This window comes from Rhinoraja longicauda, chromosome 4 (genome assembly GCF_053455715.1).
Source record: "Rhinoraja longicauda isolate Sanriku21f chromosome 4, sRhiLon1.1, whole genome shotgun sequence".
NCBI lineage: Eukaryota > Metazoa > Chordata > Chondrichthyes > Rajiformes > Arhynchobatidae > Rhinoraja > Rhinoraja longicauda.
In genome coordinates, this window is record NC_135956.1 from 73,676,477 (window position 1) to 73,697,100 (window position 20,624).

At 48.8% G+C, this 20,624-nt stretch overlaps 2 protein-coding genes across 2 annotated transcripts in view; both read right to left on the reverse strand.

Annotated features, from left to right (window-relative positions):
* rnmt (RNA (guanine-7-) methyltransferase) overlaps positions 1-2,998 on the reverse strand; it is a 32,238-nt gene extending 29,240 nt beyond the window's left edge. The window contains exon 1 of the mRNA XM_078398055.1: positions 2,738-2,998. Within this exon, the coding sequence (XP_078254181.1) occupies positions 2,738-2,866 (129 nt within the window). The 5' untranslated portion in view covers positions 2,867-2,998. The remainder of the gene's footprint in view (positions 1-2,737) is intronic.
* A 12,502-nt stretch (positions 2,999-15,500) lies between these two features.
* The window catches only part of LOC144592871 (leucine-rich glioma-inactivated protein 1-like), a 34,394-nt gene continuing 29,270 nt past the window's right edge, over positions 15,501-20,624 (reverse strand). The window contains exon 8 of the mRNA XM_078398056.1: positions 15,501-16,771. Coding sequence (XP_078254182.1) covers positions 15,951-16,771 — 821 coding nt within the window. The 3' untranslated portion in view covers positions 15,501-15,950. The remainder of the gene's footprint in view (positions 16,772-20,624) is intronic.

Sequence of the window (20,624 nt, forward strand, 5' to 3'; positions counted from 1 at the left end):
TGGACTTAACATCGCCCGGTGTGGCCGCGGGACGTTTCGGTGCCCGGGGCGGCTCAGCCGCGGGGGCTGTGCGTGTCGGTTGCCTCGGTAGGGGTCGAGCTGCCTGTCCGTGGGTGCGGGGGGAAGAGAGGGGAAGTTTTGTTGCCTCCATCACAGTGAGGGGGTGTTTGGAGTCACTGTGATGGATGTTTGTGTTCGGGTCGGGTGTCCTGTGTTCTTTTCTTTTTTGTTGTGTCTGTGACTGCTGAAATTTCGCTCGGTGTTTGTGCCGAGTGACAATAAAGTGTTGTTATACTGTTATACAAGGAACTACAGATACTAGTGTGAAGCAGGCCCCCAACCCGAAACGTGATCCATGTTCCACAGAGATGCCGTGCCGCTGATCCGCTGAGTCACTCCAGCAATTTGCATCCTATAATTGCGGGGCGGAACAGTGGTGCAGCTGGGAGAGCTGCTGCCTCGCGGATCAAGAGACCCGGGTTCGATCCTGACCTCGGGTGACGTCTGCGTGCGGCTTTCACATTCGCCCTGTGATTGCGTGTGTATCCTCCAGGTGCACCAGTAACCCCATCCCAACATCCCCAAGATGTGCAAGTTGATAGGTTAATTGGCCACTAAACTGCCATAGTGTGTAGGTGATTGGTAGAATCTTGGGGGAAAACAAAGACAATATTGAGAGAATAAAGTTGGATTAAATTTGCGTTGGGTTAGTGTAAACGGGATGGTTGATGGTCAGCGGGGACTCAGTGGGCCGAAGTGTGTTGTGTGGAAGAATATGGAATATGAACATGCAGATAAAAGTTGGTCTTGGCATCATGTTTGGCACAGACATTGTGGGCCGAAGGGCCCAATCTTGTGCTGTACTGTTCTACGTTCTATGTATCTCTCTCTCAACCCTATGACAAGTTGCAGGGATCAAGGAGGCAGTGACAGCATAGACCCAAAACTAGTTGAGGAACAGAAAACAGCAAATGGTGGTGACAGGTTGATTTTCTGGCGAGAGTAAGGCAAGCAGTGTTGCTCTGAGGGGTGGCAACAGAGCACTGCGTTTCTTGGCCTGGGACAAAAAATTCCAATGACACAAACAATGAAGACCAGCAAGGGCAGTGATAAATCTCGTGGGTGTCTCGTGGGTGTCGACAGGGCGGTGACATGAGACACTGTATGGAATATGAAACTTAACACAAAACTGGAGCTGTGCCATTTTAACAAGAGGAAGAGGATAATTTAAAGGTTTCAATATTTAAAGAGATGTGGAGCAAAGAGACATGGATGTGTATACGTATAAATCTTTTGACAGGTTGACATGTAAAATCAAAATAAAAAATAGCACAAAGACACAATATACTGGAGTAACAGCAGGACAGGCAGCATTTCTGGAGTAAATGGATAAGTGGTGTATCGGGTCAAGCCACTTCTTCAGGTTGATTGTAGCAGGGAGAGTGGGGAAATAATTGGAACTGTAAAATTGTCTCTTCCGAATGGAGACCCGACCTTTGTTTTCTGGGCCGTGTCTCCGTTCCCGCTGAGGCCTACCATCGGCCAAACTCCTGGAGCTGGCGGCCTCCAGCTGGGACCACCTGGGCTCTGGTTCGCAGAGCCCGCGGACCGGACTCACCATCTGCGGAGCTGGCTGCCTTCGGAGGCTGCGGGAGCGGTTGTGACTCGCCTTCGGAGGCTTCGGCCGCGTGGATGTTGGAAGCTCGCAGCCCCCTGGGTGGGGGCTGACATCGGGAGCTCCGGCAGCGGCAGCGTCTTCGCCCGCCCCGAATCGCGGGGCTTGGGTCGGCCCGCCGCAAACCTTTCACCGTCCATCTCTGCTCGGCGGGGGCTTCAATTTCTGGAGCCCCGACGTGCAGCTGCGGCGGCAGCATCTTCGTCCGCCCCGGATCGCGGGGCTTGGGTCGGCCCGCTGTGGACCTTTCACCGTCCGGCACAGCCTGGAACGTGGCAACTTCAACAGCCTGACCGCGGGAGAAGACAGCAGGGGAAGAGAAAAGACATTCTGGCCTTCCATCACAGTGAGGAGGTGACTGGAGGAGACTCACCATGATGGATGTTTCTTTTTTTGGGGTTTGTGTTGGTTTGTGGTTGTGCGTGTAATTGCTTATTTTATTGCTCTTATTGTTGGACTGTGGGTGATGAAATCCCGTCCAAAAGACTTGTTTTTGTTGGATGACAATAAAGGTAATTCTGATTCTGAAAACCAGGACAAATGGATGTCAGCACCAGATGACCTCAGGGGAGAGGGTGGTGTTTGTAGGAGTTACCAAACATTAGATAATTCAACGTCCATACCCCTGGGTTGTAAACGACCCAAGCGAGAGAGGGGGGGGGAGAGGGAGAGGAGGGAGAGAGGGGGGGGGAAGGAGAGGGGGGGGGGGAAGGAGAGAGGAGGGGGAGAGAGGAGGGGGGGGAGGAGGAGAGGGGGGGAGGAGAGGGGGGGGAGGAGAGGGGGGGGAGGAGAGGGGGGGAGGAGAGGGGGGGGAGGAGAGGGGGGGGAGGAGAGGGGGGAGGAGAGGGGGGGAGGAGAGGGGGGGAGGGAGCGAGGGAGAAGGAGCGAGGGAGAGAGGGGCGAGGGAGCGAGAGAGGGGGAGGGAGCGAGGGAGGGAGGGGGAGGGAGCGGGAGGGAGGGAGGGGGAGGGGGAGGGGGAGGAAAGACTCAAGAGGGGGAATAAGCCCCGAGGTGGGGAGGGCTGAGAGCCGGGGGTGGGCTGCGGGTAACTCAGGGCCTCACCTCCTTGCGGCCCGCCTGCTCCTCGTCGTCGTCGCCGCTGTGCCGCGGCTTCCTGGGCCGCTCCTGTTCGCCGCCGCCGCCACCGCCCCCCAGTGCCCGGCAGCCCTGCTCACCCGTCGAGCCGCTCATCCTCGCTGCACTAAGCCGCCGTCCTGCCGCCGCTGGTGCTGGTGTCGGTGTTGCTCCGGTCCGCAGCGCCTCAGCCCAACCTCCGACCCCGCGCTCACCTCTCACCTCTCACCCCGTCGCCACACCGCTCAACTTCCTGTTCCGGTTCTATCGGTTGTCATAGAGACGGGATGGTTAGAAGGGTCTCGGCCATATATGTCACCCATTCCTTCTCTCCAGAAATACCGCCCTGTGCCGCTGAGTTACACCACCATTTTGCGCCCAACTTCTCTTTCTGGATCTACAGGTTGCCATGGAGATGGGAAGGATGGACCCCCCCCCCTTGCCTCCCTCAGCCCGTGGACCAACTGCTGAGGTGGAAGCCGGGAGCACAGCAAAATTCTCGACTGGAAACTCGATTTCCTGACCGATAGAATCGATAGGGAACCATCCTCTACGACAGGGGTTCCCAACCTTTTTCGTCCCTTTTACCCCTGGAATCTTTTCAGAAGTAAATTTACCCCCACCCTGTTTTGTTCAGTAATTTGAGTTTACACTTCTACCATTATAAAGCAACCGACAAAGGGAAGAATTTAAAATACTGATTTTAACATTATTATTTTAAGTTCAAATAACAATAATGGTAGGCGAAATTTACCCCCTGGTTGGGAACCATTGCTCTACGATAATCCTCAACACTGGTGCCCCACAAGGATACATTCATAAGTTCATAAGTGATAGGAGAAGAATTAGGCCATTTGGCCCATCAAGCCTACTCCGCCATTCAATCATGGTTGATCTATCTTCCTCTTAACGTCACTCTCCTGCCTCTCTCCATAACACCGGGCACCAGTACTAATCAAGAATCAATCTATATTGCCTTAAAGGTATCCATTGACGACCGTCATAGCTTTCTGTGGCAATGAATTCCATAGTTTTCAGACACACCATTGCGGGCCGGATATCAAATAATGATGAGACGAAGTACAGGAAGGAGATTGAGAATGTCATGTCCTGGTGTTGAAACAATAACCTTTCTCTCAATGTCAGCAAGATAAAGGAGATAGTGAGCAACTTCAGGAAGCGAAGGGTACACGTATCCCAGTTGCATTGACAGCGTCAAATTCCAAAGAGTAAATATCACCAACAACTTGTCACGGACCATCCATACTGAAGCAACGGCCAAGAAAGCACACCATTCAGCAATCAGCTCCTTGGTCTTGCGAACGAAAATGGTAAATTCACCCACAGGAAACTCCCACAGGAAAGCAAACACCGCCTGACATTAACTATAGTCCAAAGAGGTGCCTGTGCCCTGGAAGCAGTCAGTCATGGTTTGTGAAGAGGAACAAAGAACTAGAAAAAGTACAGCACAAGTACAGGCTCTTCAGCCCACAATGTCTGTGACGAACACGATGCCAACTCCAACCCTTACCTGCTTGCACATAATCCATATCCCGCTATTCCCTGCATATCCATGTGCCTATCCAAAAGACGTCAATGTCACTATCATACCTGCCTCCATCACCAACCCTGGCAGCACATTTCAGGCACTCACCACCCTCAGTGTAAAAGAAACTACCCCACACATCTCCATTAAACTTTGCCTCTCTTACCTTAAAGCTCTAGTAGTTGATTTTTCCCATCCTGGGAACTGAGAAGCAAAAGTGAAGAAGAAAAACAATCTAATGGGGCAATAGGAGGAGGAGGGAGGGTTAAGAGGGGTGGCACAGTGGCACAGCAGTAGAGTTATTGCCCTATAGCACCAGAGACCCTGGTTCAATCCTGACTACGGATGCTGTTTGTATGGAGTTTGTATGTTCTTTCTGTGACCGTGTGGGTTTTCTCCAGCTGCTCTGGTCTCCTCCCACACTCCAAAGTGTGTAGGATAGTGCTAGAGTTGGGGAACGGCTAGTTGGCATGAACTTGGTGGGCCGACGAGCCTGTTCCCACATTGTATCTCTTAACTCTAACGTCTAAAGAGAGACTGCAGCTGCTGGGGTATGAGCCAATAAACAAACTGCTAGAGGAATCCAGCAGCATCTGTGGAGGTAGAGGGATGGTCAAGTGAGAAGGGAGTGTCCAGGGTTCAGGAGAGTTGGCTGATTCTTTCAAGGAGCCAGTCCAGAATACCTATACAACATTCAGCCCTTTACGTCTGTGCCAGCTCACCAAACAATCCAATATCCTCACATTTCTCTAACCTATTCTCTGTCACATGCTGATCAATTCCTTAGTCCTACCACCCTCTTGCACTTGTCATCTTACAGCTGTCTGCACATTCTTCCAGCCTCTGCTATTCTTTGTTGTTGTCTATTGCTGTCCTCACAACTTACTATAGTGACAAAACTTCAATATTTTAATTCTGAAGTTAGTAAAATCTCAAGATTCTCCTAGAGCACCAGATACAGAAATAACTTTTTCTTCCCCTTTTCCCTTGTCCCTTATCCCATGACATCAATAATTAATCCAATCCTTGCAGCAACTTCTGACATTATAGTCAAGTCAACTTTATTTCTCACATACATATATATACAAGATGTGCAGTGAAATGAAAGTGGCAACGCCTGCGGATTGTGCTAAAACTACAAAACAGAATAGAAAAAAAATTTTAACACAAAAAATAAATTAATACAGTAAATTAAATTAGTCCCTTGTAGCGACCATAGAGAATGGTCCAGGTCGTCGAACCCTCGGATTGGCCAGCGAGGTCACGTGGGAGCGCGACCGTGGGGATTGGTCCAGGGAATGACATCGCTGATTGGCCAGCGATGTCAGGTGCGCGTTTGGCGCCCGATTTAGTCAGTTCGGCGAAGTCTTCAAGGAAGACAGTAAGTTTATGTTGGTTGTCCTGTAACTTGTTGTTTTGGCTTTGTATTCGTGTATTGCGGCTGCAATAAACTTACAAGTTTCGGACTCGCCATATTGGTGACCCCGAACGTGATCTGGACGATCACCGACTGAGAGGAACCCGACGCCTCGTTGACGATGACCGAGCAGGGCACACCGGAGTCAAGCGCGGCAGGCGTTCATCTTCCGTTATTTTGGACGTACGCACCGCAAGCTTGGTTTATCCACGCCGAGGCCCAATTCCATATAAAGAAGGTGTCGGACGATTCCACGAAGTACTTCTACCTCGTCAGCGCTCTATCGCCGGACACAACCAAGCGCGTGATGCGGTTCATCGTAAATTCACCTGCGGAAGACAAGTATGAAACCATGAAGAAGGTATTACTGCGAACCTTCGGGTTAAATAAGCATGGTGGTGCGGCAAAACTTCTGCACCTACCGGAGCTTGGAGACAAACTGCCTTCCGTCCTCATGGCCGAAATGATGGTGCTAGCCGGTGAGCATACGGATTGCCCGATGTTTGAACAGGCATTCCGCGAGAAACTTCCCGAGGATGTCCGACTGCTGCTTACGGATTGTTCTTTTAAGGACCCCGAAGCATATGCAGCGAAAGCGGACGCGCTCATGGCGGCAAAAAACAAGGCAAGTGGTTCGATCAACAAAGTCTCGACATCGGTGACCACGCCACAGCGACAGCAAGATGGCGCCACGTCTCCCGCCAATTCTCCGAAAGCCCGCCAAAAAGATCCGCACAAGCGCGGCTGGTGCTATTATCACCTACGATGGGGTAACGAATCCCGCAACTGTCGTTTGCCTTGTACCTTCGCGGGAAATGCCTCGGCCGATCGTACATAGGGGCAGTTACGATTGGCCAGAACCGGCGCCTCTATGTCCATGATCGATTCACGGACACAGAATTTTTGGTCGACACGGGAGCCATCGTCAGCATAGTGCCGCCGACCGACCTCGAAACCAGATCGGGTAAGACAGGTCCCACCCTCATCGCGGTTAATGGCAGCCCAATTCGCACTTTCGGTACACGGAAGATGTCCCTTGTGTTAGGCCTCCGCACGTACGAATGGCCATTCATCATAGCCGACGTCAAACAAGCGATCCTGGGCGCAGATTTTCTCTGGGCTTTTTCACTGGTTCCTGATGTCCGCGGTAATGACCTCCGACCCTCTGCCGAAGATGAGCACGTCGCTCCGACAATCGCCTCCTCGCCCAGCCCTACTGTCCAGGCCGTCGTCGCGGCCCCCGACTCGTATGCTGCGATTCTGGCAGAGTTCCCAGAGCTGCTCGTCCAACGTTTCGACGCACCTTCGGCTAAGCACGGTGTGATCCATCACATCCGCACCGAAGGCCCTCCCGTTTTCGCTCGGGCCAGGAGACTACCGCCAGACAAACTGGTGGTGGCAAGGGCGGAGTTCCGGAAGATGGAGGAAATGGGAATTGTCCGTCAGTCTGACAGCCCGTGGGCCTCGCCGTTACACATGGTCTCCAAGGCATCTGGGGGGTGGAGGCCATGTGGCGATTATCGGCGTCTCAATGCTATCACCACGGCTGATCGCTACCCCATACCGCACCTACAGGACTTTTCATCTGGCCTGGAAGGAGCGGTGGTGTTTTCCAAAATCGATTTGGTGCGAGGATACCATCAGATTCCGGTGCGACCGGAGGACATACAAAAAACTGCAACTATTACTCCGTTCGGGTTGTTTGAATGGTTGCGTATGCCTTTCGGTTTAAAGAACGCGGCACAGGCTTTCAGCGACTGATGGACCGCGTGGGCCGGGGTTTACCCTTTTTGTTTATTTATTTGGACGACATCCTGGTAGCCAGCCCCTCAGTGCAGGAACACCAGGCCCATTTGCGGACCGTTTTCCAGCGGCTCCAAGACCACGGGCTCATTATCCAACCCTCCAAATGTCAATTCGGCCTGCCCGCTCTCGATTTTCTAGGGCACAGAATTACTCCTGCCGGCGCCGTCCCTTTACCCGAGAAGGTGGAGGCTATCCGGGCTTTTCCCAGGCCCACCACAGTTAAAGGTCTGCAGGAGTTCGTAGGCATGGTTAATTTCTACCATAGATTCGTTCCGGCAGCGGCGCGAGTTCTGCGCCCGCTTTTCCAATGCCTTGCAGGGAATCCGGTAGAGTTGTTGTGGTCCCCGGCCGCAGAGTCGGCTTTTACGGCAGCTAAGGCAGCCTTGGCAGACGCCACCATGTTGGTCCATCCGAGCCCCTCCGCCCCCACGGCCCTGACGGTTGACGCCTCTGACGTGGCGGTGGGTGGGGTTCTGGAGCAGCAGGTTGGTGGCCGTTGGCAGCCTTTAGCGTTTTTCAGCCGGCAACTAAATTCGGCCGAGCTGAAATATAGCGCATTTGACCGGGAGCTTCTAGCTCTCTATTTAGCTGTCCGTCATTTCAGGTATTTCCTTGAGGGCCGCCCATTTGTGGCCTTTACGGACCACAAGCCATTAACATTTGCTTTTTTGAAATTGTCTGACCCATGGTCGGCCCGCCAGCAGCGGCACCTGACTGCTATCTCCGAATTTACCACAGATGTCCGTCATATCGCAGGTAGGCTTAATGCCGTTGCTGACGCCCTGTCTAGACCTGCTTTTCCCCATATTTCGGCGGTGGACTGCGAAGTGGATCCCCAGGAGCTCGCGGAGGCACAGCTCCTGGCGGATACCGTTTCGACGTACCAGTCCACCACTTCGGGATTGAAGTTGGCCCAGGTAGCTTGTGGGTCGGAGGGCACGAAAGTCTGGTGCGATGTTTCTCTTCCTCGTCCCAGGCCGGTAGTACCGCCCTCCCTTCAGCGCCGGGTTTTCGATGCCATTCATGGGCTGGCGCACCCGTCCATCCGCTCCACCTCTGCCTTGGTGGCAGCGAGGTTTGTCTGGCATGGCCTGCGGAAACAGGTAGCGGGGTGGGCACGTTCCTGCGTGCCCTGTCAGACCGCTAAAGTCCAGCGCCACGTCCAGCCCCCCGTACAGGATTTCGAAGTCCCGGCTTTTCGTTTTTTCCACATCCACGTGGATTTGGTCGGGCCTTTGCCTTCCTCCCGGGGCTACACCCACCTCCTCACGGTGGTGGATCGGTTCACCCGGTGGCCAGAGGCTTTCCCATTGTTTGATATTTCGTCCGCGTCTTGTGCTAGGGCTTTGGCCCTTCATTGGGTAGCTCGTTTCGGGGTCCCGGCAGTTATTACAACTGACAGAGGGCCACAGTTCACTTCGTCCCTCTGGGCCGCGCTGGCGGAACTGTACGGGTCCAAATTACAACCCACAACTGCATATCACCCCCAGGCAAATGGACTCGTAGAAAGGTTCCACCGCCAACTTAAGGCGTCCCTCAGTGCAAGGCTTGAAGGCCCGGACTGGGTAGACCAACTCCCTTGGGTTCTTTTGGGCATCCGGACTGCTCCTAAACCAGATCTCGGTGCGTCGTCCGCAGAGCTGGTATATGGCTCGACCCTTCGAGTACCCGGAGATCTGTTTCCGGACCCTTCAGCCCTGCTCCCTACAGTCCCAGCAGCGTTAGCATCTCTCCGGGAACGGGTGGGCTCCCTGGCTCCAGTACCAACTTCACGTCATGGGTGTCCTATGGTACATGAACCGTCTTCCCTGAAGGACTGTGAGTTTGTTTTTTTGCGTAAAGATGCCCATCGCGCCCCGTTGCAGAGAGTCTATCAAGGGCCGTTCCGGGTTTTACGTAAGGGAACGGCTACTTTCACCTTAGACATGGGCGGCAAGAGTGAACTCGTCTCGGTGTCCCGGCTCAAACCTGCCCATTTGGACCCGGATCAACCAGTCCTGGTCGGTCAAACCCCTAGAAGAGGCCGACCTCCGTTAGTTCCGCCCAGTCCACAAACCCCCGTTCCGACAGTTCCTCCAGGACCCCCCGTTTCGGCAGTTCCCCTAGGACCCCCCGTTTCGGCAGTTCCTCTAGGACCCCCCGTGCCGGTAGTTCCTCCAGAACCTCTCGTGCCGGCTGTTCCACCAAGTCCGGAACCTCCGTCTCCTGTGGTTCAGGCTGTCCCTCTCCGTACTCGTTATGGTCGCGAAATCCGGCTCCCTGCTAGGTTCCGCACCTCGGGTTCTGGGGGGGGTCATGTAGCGACCATAGAGAATGGTCCAGGTCGTCGAACCCTCGGATTGGCCAGCGAGGTCACGTGGGAGCGCGACCGTGGGGATTGGTCCAGGGAACGACATCGCTGATTGGCCAGCGATGTCAGGTGCGCGTTTGGCGCCCGATTTAGTCAGTTCGGCGAAGTCTTCAAGGAAGACAGTAAGTTTATGTTGGTTGTCCTGTAACTTGTTGTTTTGGCTTTGTATTCGTGTATTGCGGCTGCAATAAACTTCGTCTACAACTTACAAGTTTCGGACTCGCCATACCCTGGTGATATGAGAGTTAACAGTCCTGATGGCCTGTGGGAAGAAACTCCATCTCATCCTCTCTGTTTTCACAGCGTGACAGCGGAGGCGTTTGCCTGACCGTAGCAGCTGGAACAGTCCATTGCTGGGGTGGTAGGGGTCCCCCATAATGTTGCTGGCACTTTCATAATGTTATATAATAATTCATAATGTTTCATAATGTAACATAATGTTACTTTCATACTCCAGACTTTTTATACTCTTTATTCTTTTCATACTCCAGATAAGCTCGAAACATCTCATACTTTGTCTTTTTGCACCATTATTATTAATTTGTTTGTTTTATATGTGTGTATATATGTATGTATGTGTGTGTCCAGTCTGAAGAAAGGTCTCTACCCGAAACGTCATCCATTCCTTCTCTCCAGAGATGCTGCCTGTCCTGCTGAGTTACTCCAGCATTTTGTGTCTATCTTAGGTGAGAATTTAATTCTTCTGTTTGGGACAAATGACAATAAAACACTCTTGACTCTTTGACTTGACTCATCTGTGAATGCTTTTTGGGCTTGATAAATTTCACTATGGCAAAGCAATTCTTATTCCTCTAATCACCACACGGTGGCGAATAGTCCATTTGCTAATTTCTCAAGAATAAAATGTAAAAGTTCAATCAGAAATAAATCAAATGAATCATGATATTTGAATGCTGTTAATTTAACATAAGCGTCCCTGGTATTTGAGAAAGGGGAAATTAGGAAAGGCAGTGTCAGATTTTGGATATTCACAACAAGGAGGTATGGAGAGAAAAGTGGGGAAAAGGGAACTTCAGGAGAGGGAGAAATATCTTAGTTTTGTTTAGTTTATTGTTAAGTATACTGAGGTACAATGAAAAGCATTTGTTACATGCTAACCGGTCAGCGGAAAGATTATACATTATTACAATCGAGCTATCCGCAGTGTACAGATGTATGATAAAGGGAATAATGTTCAGTGCAAGATAAAGTCCAGTAAAGTCCTATTAATGATAGTCCAAACCATAGTGGTGGGTCTGTAGTGAAATGCAGGACAGACCAGGTAAGGATTACAGAATTCATAGAGTCACGGAGTTGTACAGCATAGAAACAGGCCCACCACAACTATGCTGACCATCATGCCCATCTGGTATACTAATCCCACTTGCCTGCATTAATTCCCTATCTCTCTATGCTCTACTCATTCAAGTACTTGTGGTGCAGCTGGTAGAGCAGCTGCCTCACAGCAACAGATACAGGGATCGATCACGACCTTGGGTGCTGTCAGTGTGGAGTTTGCACGTTCTCGCTGTGACCGCATGAATTTTCTCCAGTGCTCCAGTTTCCACCCACATTCCAAAGACGTGCTGGTTTGTGGGTTAATTGGCCTCTGTAAATTTCCCCTAGTTTAGTTTAGTTTAGTTTATTGTCACGCTTTTGAAAAGCTTTTGTTGTGTGCTAACCAGTTAGTGGAAAAACAATACATGATTACAATCGAGCCATCCACTGTGTACAGATACATGATAACGGGTATAACATGAATAACCTTTAACGCAAGATAAAGTCCAGTAAAATCCTATCAAAGATAGTCCATGGGTGTCCAATAAGGTAGGTAATACTTCAGGACCGCTCTCTAGTTGGTGATAGGATGGTTCAGTTGCCTGATAACAGCTGGGAAGAAACTGGCCCTGAATCTGGAGGTGTGCTTTTTTACACTTCTGTACCTCTTGCCTGATGGGAGAGGAGAGAGGAGGGAGTGACCGGAGTAAGATTTGTCCTTGATTTTGCTGATGGCCTTGTCGAGGCAGCGTGAAGTGTAAATCTAGTCAATGGAAGGTTGGTTGGTGTGATGGTCTGGGCTACGTCCACAATTCTCTGCAATTTCTTCGATGAAGCTGTTCCCAAACCTTGCTGAAACAGGATCACCAGGGAATAGGATAAGGAGATTGAGGTTTCCTTAAAGGTGAGGGAAGAGAGGGTGGTGGAGGGAGATGGGGTTAAGATTCTGAGAAATGGGCAAACAGTCTGACTTTTTCTAAAGAGGATCTATCATAATTCCAGCCATTGGTATTTATATATATTCCACAACAAACTAGTTTAGGTCTTCAGCCCACCAGGTCTACGCAGATCATTGGTCACCTGTTCCATGTTATCCCATTTTTGCATCCAGACCTTACACACTAGGAGCAATTTACAGAGTCCAATTAACCTACAAAAAAAAACCACACGTCTTTGGGTTGTGGGACGAAACCAAAGCACCTGCAGGAAATCCACGCGGTCACAGGGAGAACATGCAACCTCCACATATACAGCATCTGAGGTCAGGATCAAACACAGGTCGCTGTGAGGCAGCAGCTCTACCAGCTAAGCCACTGTGCCGCCCACCAGTGTCTGTGGCAGAGGATACTGGAGCTCATCTAGGGCTGGATAAAAAGCAAAAAAACTGTAGACACATGGAACTGCAGATGCTGGTTTACATGACACATCGTGCTGGAGTAACTCAACAGGTCAGGCAGCATCTCTGGAGAACATGATTAGGTGATGTTTCGGATCCAGACCCTTATTCAGGCCAAATGACGGCAGCCGGAGCCTGGGCCTGGACGTGACCGGGTAACCGTGAGTCTGAGGTGGGCCAAGGCAGGGGAAAGGTGGCAGCAGCAGCAGTGGCGGTGAGGCCGGGCGTTGATGGAGGTGGAGGCCGAGGCCTGGGTCTGGCGCTGGGCCTGCCCTCGGCTCCTCCATCCACCTTCCTCTCCCCGTCGGCTCAGTGCCTTCCCCACGCCGCCCAAAGTCCAGCGGCATAGGCGCAGCAACATGCTCTGGCGCCCCGAGGGCCGTCAGTGGGAGAGCTGCCTCTGACTACTCACTGCACTAAACATCTCCGTACCGGGATGGGATGGGACGGGACAGGAGTCTCTCTCCCCCCCCCCCCCCCCCCCCCCGCTTGACCAATGGCGGCTGCTTGGGCAGGGAGGCGGGTTGCTGCGCAACCTCCGTTAGGTGGCATCCGGGCCCACAGCGCCCCCCTGGGCCTAATACGGGACAAGGGCTGTCCCGTATGGGACAAACCAATTTAGCCCAAAATACGGATGTCCCGGCTAATATGGGCAACCCTACTCCAGCACCTTGTGTTTTCATGAGATTGCATGACATAAGAGCGCCATTCAGCCTATTGAGTCTGCTCTGCCATTCGATGATGACTGGTCTATCTTTCCCTTGCAATCCCATTCTCCTGTCTCTTCCCATAACCTTTGATGCCCTTACTAATCAAGAACCTAGCAATCTCCGCTTTCACAAATACCCAATGACTTGGCCTCCACAGCCTTCCGTGGCAATGAATTCCACAGATTCATTATCCTCTGGCTAAAGAAATTTCTCCTCATCTCCAATCTAAAGATACATTATTTTATTCTGAGGCTGTGCCCTCTGTACCCAGACTCTCCTACTACTGGAAACCCTCTGCACATCCACTCCATCTTGGCCTTTCATTATTCGGTAGGTTTGAATGAGATCCCCTTCCATTCTTCTAAACTCTTGCAAGTACAGGCTCATTAAACACTTCTCATACGTTAATCCAATCATCGGAGGGATCATGTTCATAAACCACCTCTCAGGATTTTGTTTGAGATTCCAGCATCTGTAGTTCCTTGTGTCTCTAGAATCAAACATGTTTAAAATTACATAGAGGGGTGGAGAGGACAAAGAGACCATCCAAGAGAGAATGAATGACATAAATGTTGATGATGTTGGCTGAGGGAGGGTGGTGAAATCTTGTTAAATGCCTTTAATCTGTACAGGGGAGATGTACATGAATAAAGGTAGAAGACAGAGAAAACAATCTTGGATTTGTAAGATACAATTTTCTAATGAATGTTTATCAACCTGTAACTTTAGCGCTGGTTGAGCTCTCTCTCCACAGATGGTTCAAGCGTGCTTTATTTGTCACATATGCAAATGCACAGTGAATTTTTTTTGCATATATTACACATGCAGGTGCCGCCATGTTTTGGCGCCATTATTCAAAGTCCAAAGTCCGGTCGGCCTGCGCGCTTGGGGTGCTGGAGCAATTTCTGTGAACCGACGTCCCTCCTCTCCTCACCCGACCATCTTGTGCCCCAAGGGCGCCTCCTGCAGCCAACCTTAAAGGAGCTGGAGGCATCGTCCCTGGTTCACCCTCCTACCGGCCCTTGTCCCTCGTCTAGCTCCCACCCAGTTACAGCTCCCACCCAGTTACACCTACCACCGAGCCTTCACTCGTCTGCCTGCTGCCTGATGCGCTGGTTATTTTCGGCATTTACTTCGATTACAGATTTTGAGCAACAGAAAGAGAAAACAAAAAAAACGCTGAACTGTCAGATACAAAGCATTGCAGTTCCTGGAAATCTAAAACAAACAAGCTTGTTAGAAATATCCAGCAAGTTGTGGAGAGATTAAAAAAAGGTTAATGTTACAGGACACAAAGTTACTGTAGCACTTTGTGCCCTTTTGTGTTAACCAGGATCTGTCGTTCCTTTTACAGGTACCACTAATGTTACAGGGCGGTCTGTGTCAAGAACAAGTCTGTTCGACACAAACATGAAGGCTGGTCATCTGAAATTGTTGAATTCGCTGTTGAACCCCGAGTTCTGTAGCATGTGCGGTCAGAAGATGAAGTGCTTCTTGTATTTACAAGAAGCTTTATGGGAATAGTGTAACAGGATGTTGATAAAACAGGCTGTCCATCTCTGTCCAGTGAGTTAGTCCACATAGGTGATGAGGTAATTTAGTTTATTATTGTCACGTGTACCAAGGTGCATTGAAAAGCTTTTCTGTTGCGTGCTATCCAGTCAGTGAAATGACTATACATGATTACAATCCAGCTGTCCGCAGTGTGCAGGTACAGGATAAAGAGAATAACGTTTAGCGCAAGATAAAGTCCAGTAAAGTCCGATTAAAGATAGTTTGAGGGTCTCCCATGAGGAAGACTGCTCTCTAGTTGGTGATAGGATGGTTAGAAGAGCTGGGAAGAAACTGTTCATCAATCTAGATGTAAGGATGGAATCAATGTCTTGTCTTAGACCTATGTTGTCAAAAAACAATATGAAAATGAGAAATAGGAAAGGAGTCAAGGGTAGGCAATTGGGAGGAGGTAGAGCAGGGTAAAGGTGCTGGGATAAGATGAGGAGCCATTTAGGTAGGTCCTCCAGGAACAGTCAGCACCCTATTAAGTCTTCATTGATACAAAATCCTGCTCAACATTGGTAAATTACTAAATTGTCACATAATTTTGGACACAGAACAAGAATTCACTAAGTTGCATTAAACAACAAAGGAAATGGTTCTGCGGCGAAATAATAAGTGTGTGCTTTACGGACAAATGAAATGATAAACATATTTCTCAGGAAATAAGTATATTTATTTGAATACAAACAAGAACAGTCAAAATCCTCCACTAAATTGTTAGGATAAAGAGAATTTTCTATTCGGAGTTATTCGAGTGAAATAAGTTTCATTAAAAACAGCACAAAAATGTAAAGGTTTTATTTGGAAGATTGTTCATTCAGTAGAATAAATAAATGAAAATGTACATCTCAATATTTGTTGTAAGAACAGATATGATTGATATTTACAGCTTGTGTCGGCAAAATACAGGAATTAATTGCTTACCATATCATAGAGTTGAGAAACCAGTATGTCTAAAGTGATCAAAATGGGGAGAGTGAACACGGGGAATAGAAATAGTTTTCCCAGGAGATCAGAACCTGATGTCATTCATCGCAGAACAATGATAAATCATGCATCGTCACGTCCATGTACATATTATTACCCAAAGCTAATTTTACGATGTCATTTTAATAATCTTTAAATTCATTTGAGTGTTTTCTCATATTGTGCTTAGGTCAACAATTACGTGTTTATATATTTGTGTATTTCCTTTGAAACTTGAGCTGAACATGAACTCGCGATTGTCTGTCAATACAAACGTGAACGATCGTGGGGCCTGGATGTTTAGTTCCTGGAATTTGACAAATTTGTTTTTCTTGGCTTCCCAGCGATAGACTTGAGTGAAGGTGTAATCACTGCCAAGGATGGCATACTGCCAGCCGTTTATTCGAAGAGGCTGGAAGATCATGGCACCGCGCGAGGGAAAGGTCTGCTTTTCCACAAACCTGGAGGTCTCCCATTTCATCACCTTGGAGTCTCCTATGAACCTGGTAAGGCAAATGTAGAGATCGTCCTTGGTCACAAAATGTTTTACTGCGTACACATCTTCCATTTCGGGAATATCTGTGCGCCACACAAACTGCTTCTGGCCTTTGCTCCACTGGAAGATGACAGGACGCTGGGAGCTACTCGACAAGATTAAGTGTGGCTTATTTGCTATTTCCAGGTACTCCACATCTGTGTCCCTGAACCACGAGTGTAGACTCTGATGAGAGTAGAATCCATTCCCGTTCCACCTATACACAGTGGTTGACCCAGCCTTTGAGGTGTCTGCAATAACAAAGTACCACTCCCCTTCTATTTCAAATGTCTCAATGTCATTGGGTTTCCTGATCTTAATGTTGTCCACATCTTGCATCTTGATGAACTTGTTGGCAAAGCTGTCCCTTTTGTAGATGTGGGAGCCTCCAAATAACTGGGCCATAACAATGAACAGCTGGTCTTCAATGATCAGTGGCTTGCAGAACACGGTGGAACTGCCTGCACCAGGAGAAGGAACATTAGTCATCAATCCGCAGAGAAGACATAATCTAGCACTATCATCACACCTCAAGCTGCTACATTATAAGAGTGAAGAGTGTTTGATTGTCAAAGACAGACGCAAAATAGACAATAGACAATAGGTGCAGGAGTAGGCCATTCGGCCCTTCGAGCCAACACCACCATTCAATGTGATCATGGCTGATCATTCTCAATCAGTACCCCATTCCTGCCTTCTCCCCATACCCCCTGACTCCGCTATCCTTAAGAGCTCTATCTAGCTCTCTCTTGAATGCATTCAGAGAATTGGCCTCCACTGCCTTCTGAGGCAGAGAATTCCACAGATTTACAACTCTCTGACTGAATTTTTTTTTCCTCGTCTCCGTTCTAAATGGCCTACCCCTTATTCTTAAACTGTGGCCCCTGGCTCTGGACTCCCCCAACATTGGGAACATGCTTCCTGCCTCTAACATGTCCAACCCCTTAATAATCTTATATGTTTCGATAAGATCCCCTCTCATCCTTCTAAATTCCAGTGTATACAAGCTTGGTCGTTCCAGTCTTTCAACATACAACAGTTCCGCCATTCCGGGAATTAACCTAGTAAACCTATGCTGCACGCCCTCAAATCACTGGAGTAACTCAGCGGGTCAGGCAGCATTCCTGGAAAACATGCATAGGTGACGTTTCAGGTTGGAACCCTTCTTCCCACTGAATTTGCAACCCCAAACGTAACCTATCCATGTTCTCCGGGGTTGCTGCCTGACCTGCTGATTTACTCCAGCGTTTTGTGAATAGCTTTGGTATAAACTAGCATCTGTAAAACCTTGTTATTATATAGTCTTTAATTGTCCTGTGGACCAGATATGAACTGGAACAATTAAATTCTTACCTGCTGCACCTTTGCAACACATTAGACGCAACAACAACTACAATAAATTATCAGTTATTCTAAGTGAACTAGTCCATGTAACTAGCAGTGCTAAAACCAAAGTAAGTTGAACAACTATAGTGGTGTAAAGTCCGTAGTGGTTCAATAGGGTTGAGATAAGGTTGCGGGCGGGGTTATGGTTTGGGTTGCACAGCGTAGTCCAAGAATGTGTTGGTTGATGGGAGGAAGATGGAGGTAATGATTCTCAGGCTCCTGTACCTCATTCCCCATGGTAGCAACGGGAAGGGAACATGGTCAGCGTGGTGTGGGTCTTTAATGATATTAGCTTTCTTCCCTTTGTTTCCTGTAGATCCCTTCGATATTTAAAGTTACAATTTCTACATTTAAGCAGCACAGAGTTGCAGCATATGTCATATGTTTTTATATAATTAGGTGGCATAACATTTAAAGTGGCTTTTTCTACTCCAAATGTGATGAGGTTCATTCTGAATGCACACTGGCACCATCACATTATTGTCCATGATGAAGAGATTATTACTAGTAAAGATTGGTTTGGCTGGACTTGTTTTCCCTGGGACAGGGGAGGCAGAGGGAAAATTTAATGAAGGCACATGAAAGTGTAAGACGTCTTAAACTACATGAACAGGAAGGCATAATCAACAACTAGCTTTAGAATACGGATGAGGATGTGGAGGAGTTGTTCCTCAACCTATAGTCATAGGGTCATAAAGAGTGCAAACAGGCCCTTCCACCCAACTTGCCCACATCATCCAACAGGTCCCATCTACACCAGTCCCACCCACCTGCATTTGGCCCACATCCCTCTGAACCTGTCCTATCCATGTACCTTTCTAAATTTTTCTTAAACACTGAGATAGTACCTGCCACAACTATGTCCTCCAACAGCTCATTCCATACACCCACAACCCTTTAAATGAATATGTTACCCCTCAAGTTCCGATTAAAGCATTCCCCCCCCCCCTCACTTTAAACCTATGCTCTGGTTCTCGATTCCCCCAATCTGGGCAAGAGATGCTGTGTGTCCACCTGACCTACCCCTCTCATTATTTTATACACCTCAATAAGATCACCTCTCATCCTCCTGCGCTCCAGGGAATAGAGTCCTAGTCTGACCAACTTCCCCCTATAGCTCAGGCCCTCGAGTCTTGGCAACATCCTCATAAATCTTCTCTGCACCCTTTCAACTCATGAATCTTTTGAACCTTCTACCCCAGCAAGCTGTGGAGATGGAGTTGTTAAATATATTCAAGGTAGATATTTAAAACATGAGGGAATCAAGAGGTATGGGGAGAAAGAAGTGGAGTCAAGTCCACATGAGTGAGACCAAGCGGAGATCAGGTTATCGCTTCGCCAAACACTTGCACTCATAAGTTCATAAGTGATATGAACAGAATTAGGCCATAAGTCCACTCTGCCATTCAATCATGGCTGATCTAACTCTCCCTCCTGCCCTACTCTTCATAACCCCTGACACGGTCTCCATCAAGGCAAGCTGAAGCTCCCAGTTATTAACCACCTCGGTTCCCTTTCTCATTCCCACACCGGCCTTTCTGTCCTCAGCTTCCTCCATTGGCAAAATGAGTCCATACGCAAACTGGAAGAACAGCATCTCATATTCCGCTTGGGTAACCTACAGCTCAAGAGTATGAACATTGAATTCTCCAATTTTGGGTGAACACCCCCTTCGCTCTTTCCATCTCCTTCTGATTCACCCAGGTCCTCTCATGCACACCATTTCTTCCACTCCCCTCACTCAGTTCCTTTCATCTCCTCACCTCCTTCTACTCATCATCATCCATCCCTATCCCACCCCCTGCAGAAACTCCCACCTCTCTCCCGTTCTCATCCACCCACCATCCCTCCCTCTGTTTTTCCATTTCATTCCTAACCTTCCTTCCTTATAAGATTCCATCATCTGGAGTCCTTGGTCCTCTCCACTTATCAACTCCAGCCCTGGTCACTATCTCCACCCTTCTCTCCCTCACCTGACTCAACTGCCAGTCAACCCTTGCCGACCTGAATTCACCCATCACTCCCCACCCCTTCCCCTCACCTCTTTCTATCAGCAATCTCCCCTCTGTTCAGTCTTAGACGAAACGTTGTCAGTCCATTTCCCTCCACAGATGCTGTCGGACTTGTTGAGTTACTCCAACAGTTTGTTTTTCGTTCAGGATCCCACCCAGCATCTGCAGTATCTTGCATCTTGAGAATACCTATGACCTTGTTGAAAGATGAATGACCTCCTCCTTTACCTGTCTCGTTGGTTTTTATATAATGAAGTGGCATAGAATTTAAAGTAAAATAATTTAGAAGATACTTATTGCACACAGAATATGCTGAGGGTCTGAAAATTACAGCCCCGAGGGATTGTAAAGGTACATTTCATAAGAACTTGGTTAAGATATGATCTCAGTAGACCTGCTGCCTTACAGCGCCAGAGACCCAAGTTTGATCCTGACCTCGGGTGCTGTCAGTGTGGAGCTTGCAGAGTCTCCCTGTGACCATCTGGGTTTCCTCCAGGTGCCCTGGTTTCCTCCTACATCCCAAAGACGTGAAGGTTTGTAGGTTCATTGGACTCTGCATATAGTGTAGGGAGTGGATGCGAAAGTGGGATTACATAGAACTAGTGTGAATGGTTGATCGCTGGTCAGTGGGCAGAAGGGCCTGTTTCCATGCTTTATCTGAAAACTAAACTAAAACTATATTATGGAATAAGATATGGTAAGCGGGATTGGCCAGATCAGGTCAGCAAACAATGGTCATGTTGAATATTTTAACGTGTGTCGCAAATTTCTATAATTTTATAAGTTTCCAGTTAGATAGTTCCTTTAATCTATCCAAGGAGCATGACCAGCCAAAATTCAATACTGAATCGCATAAAGAGGTAGTGAGACCAAAGACTAGGCAAAGAGGGAAATTTATGGGAGAAACTTAAATGAG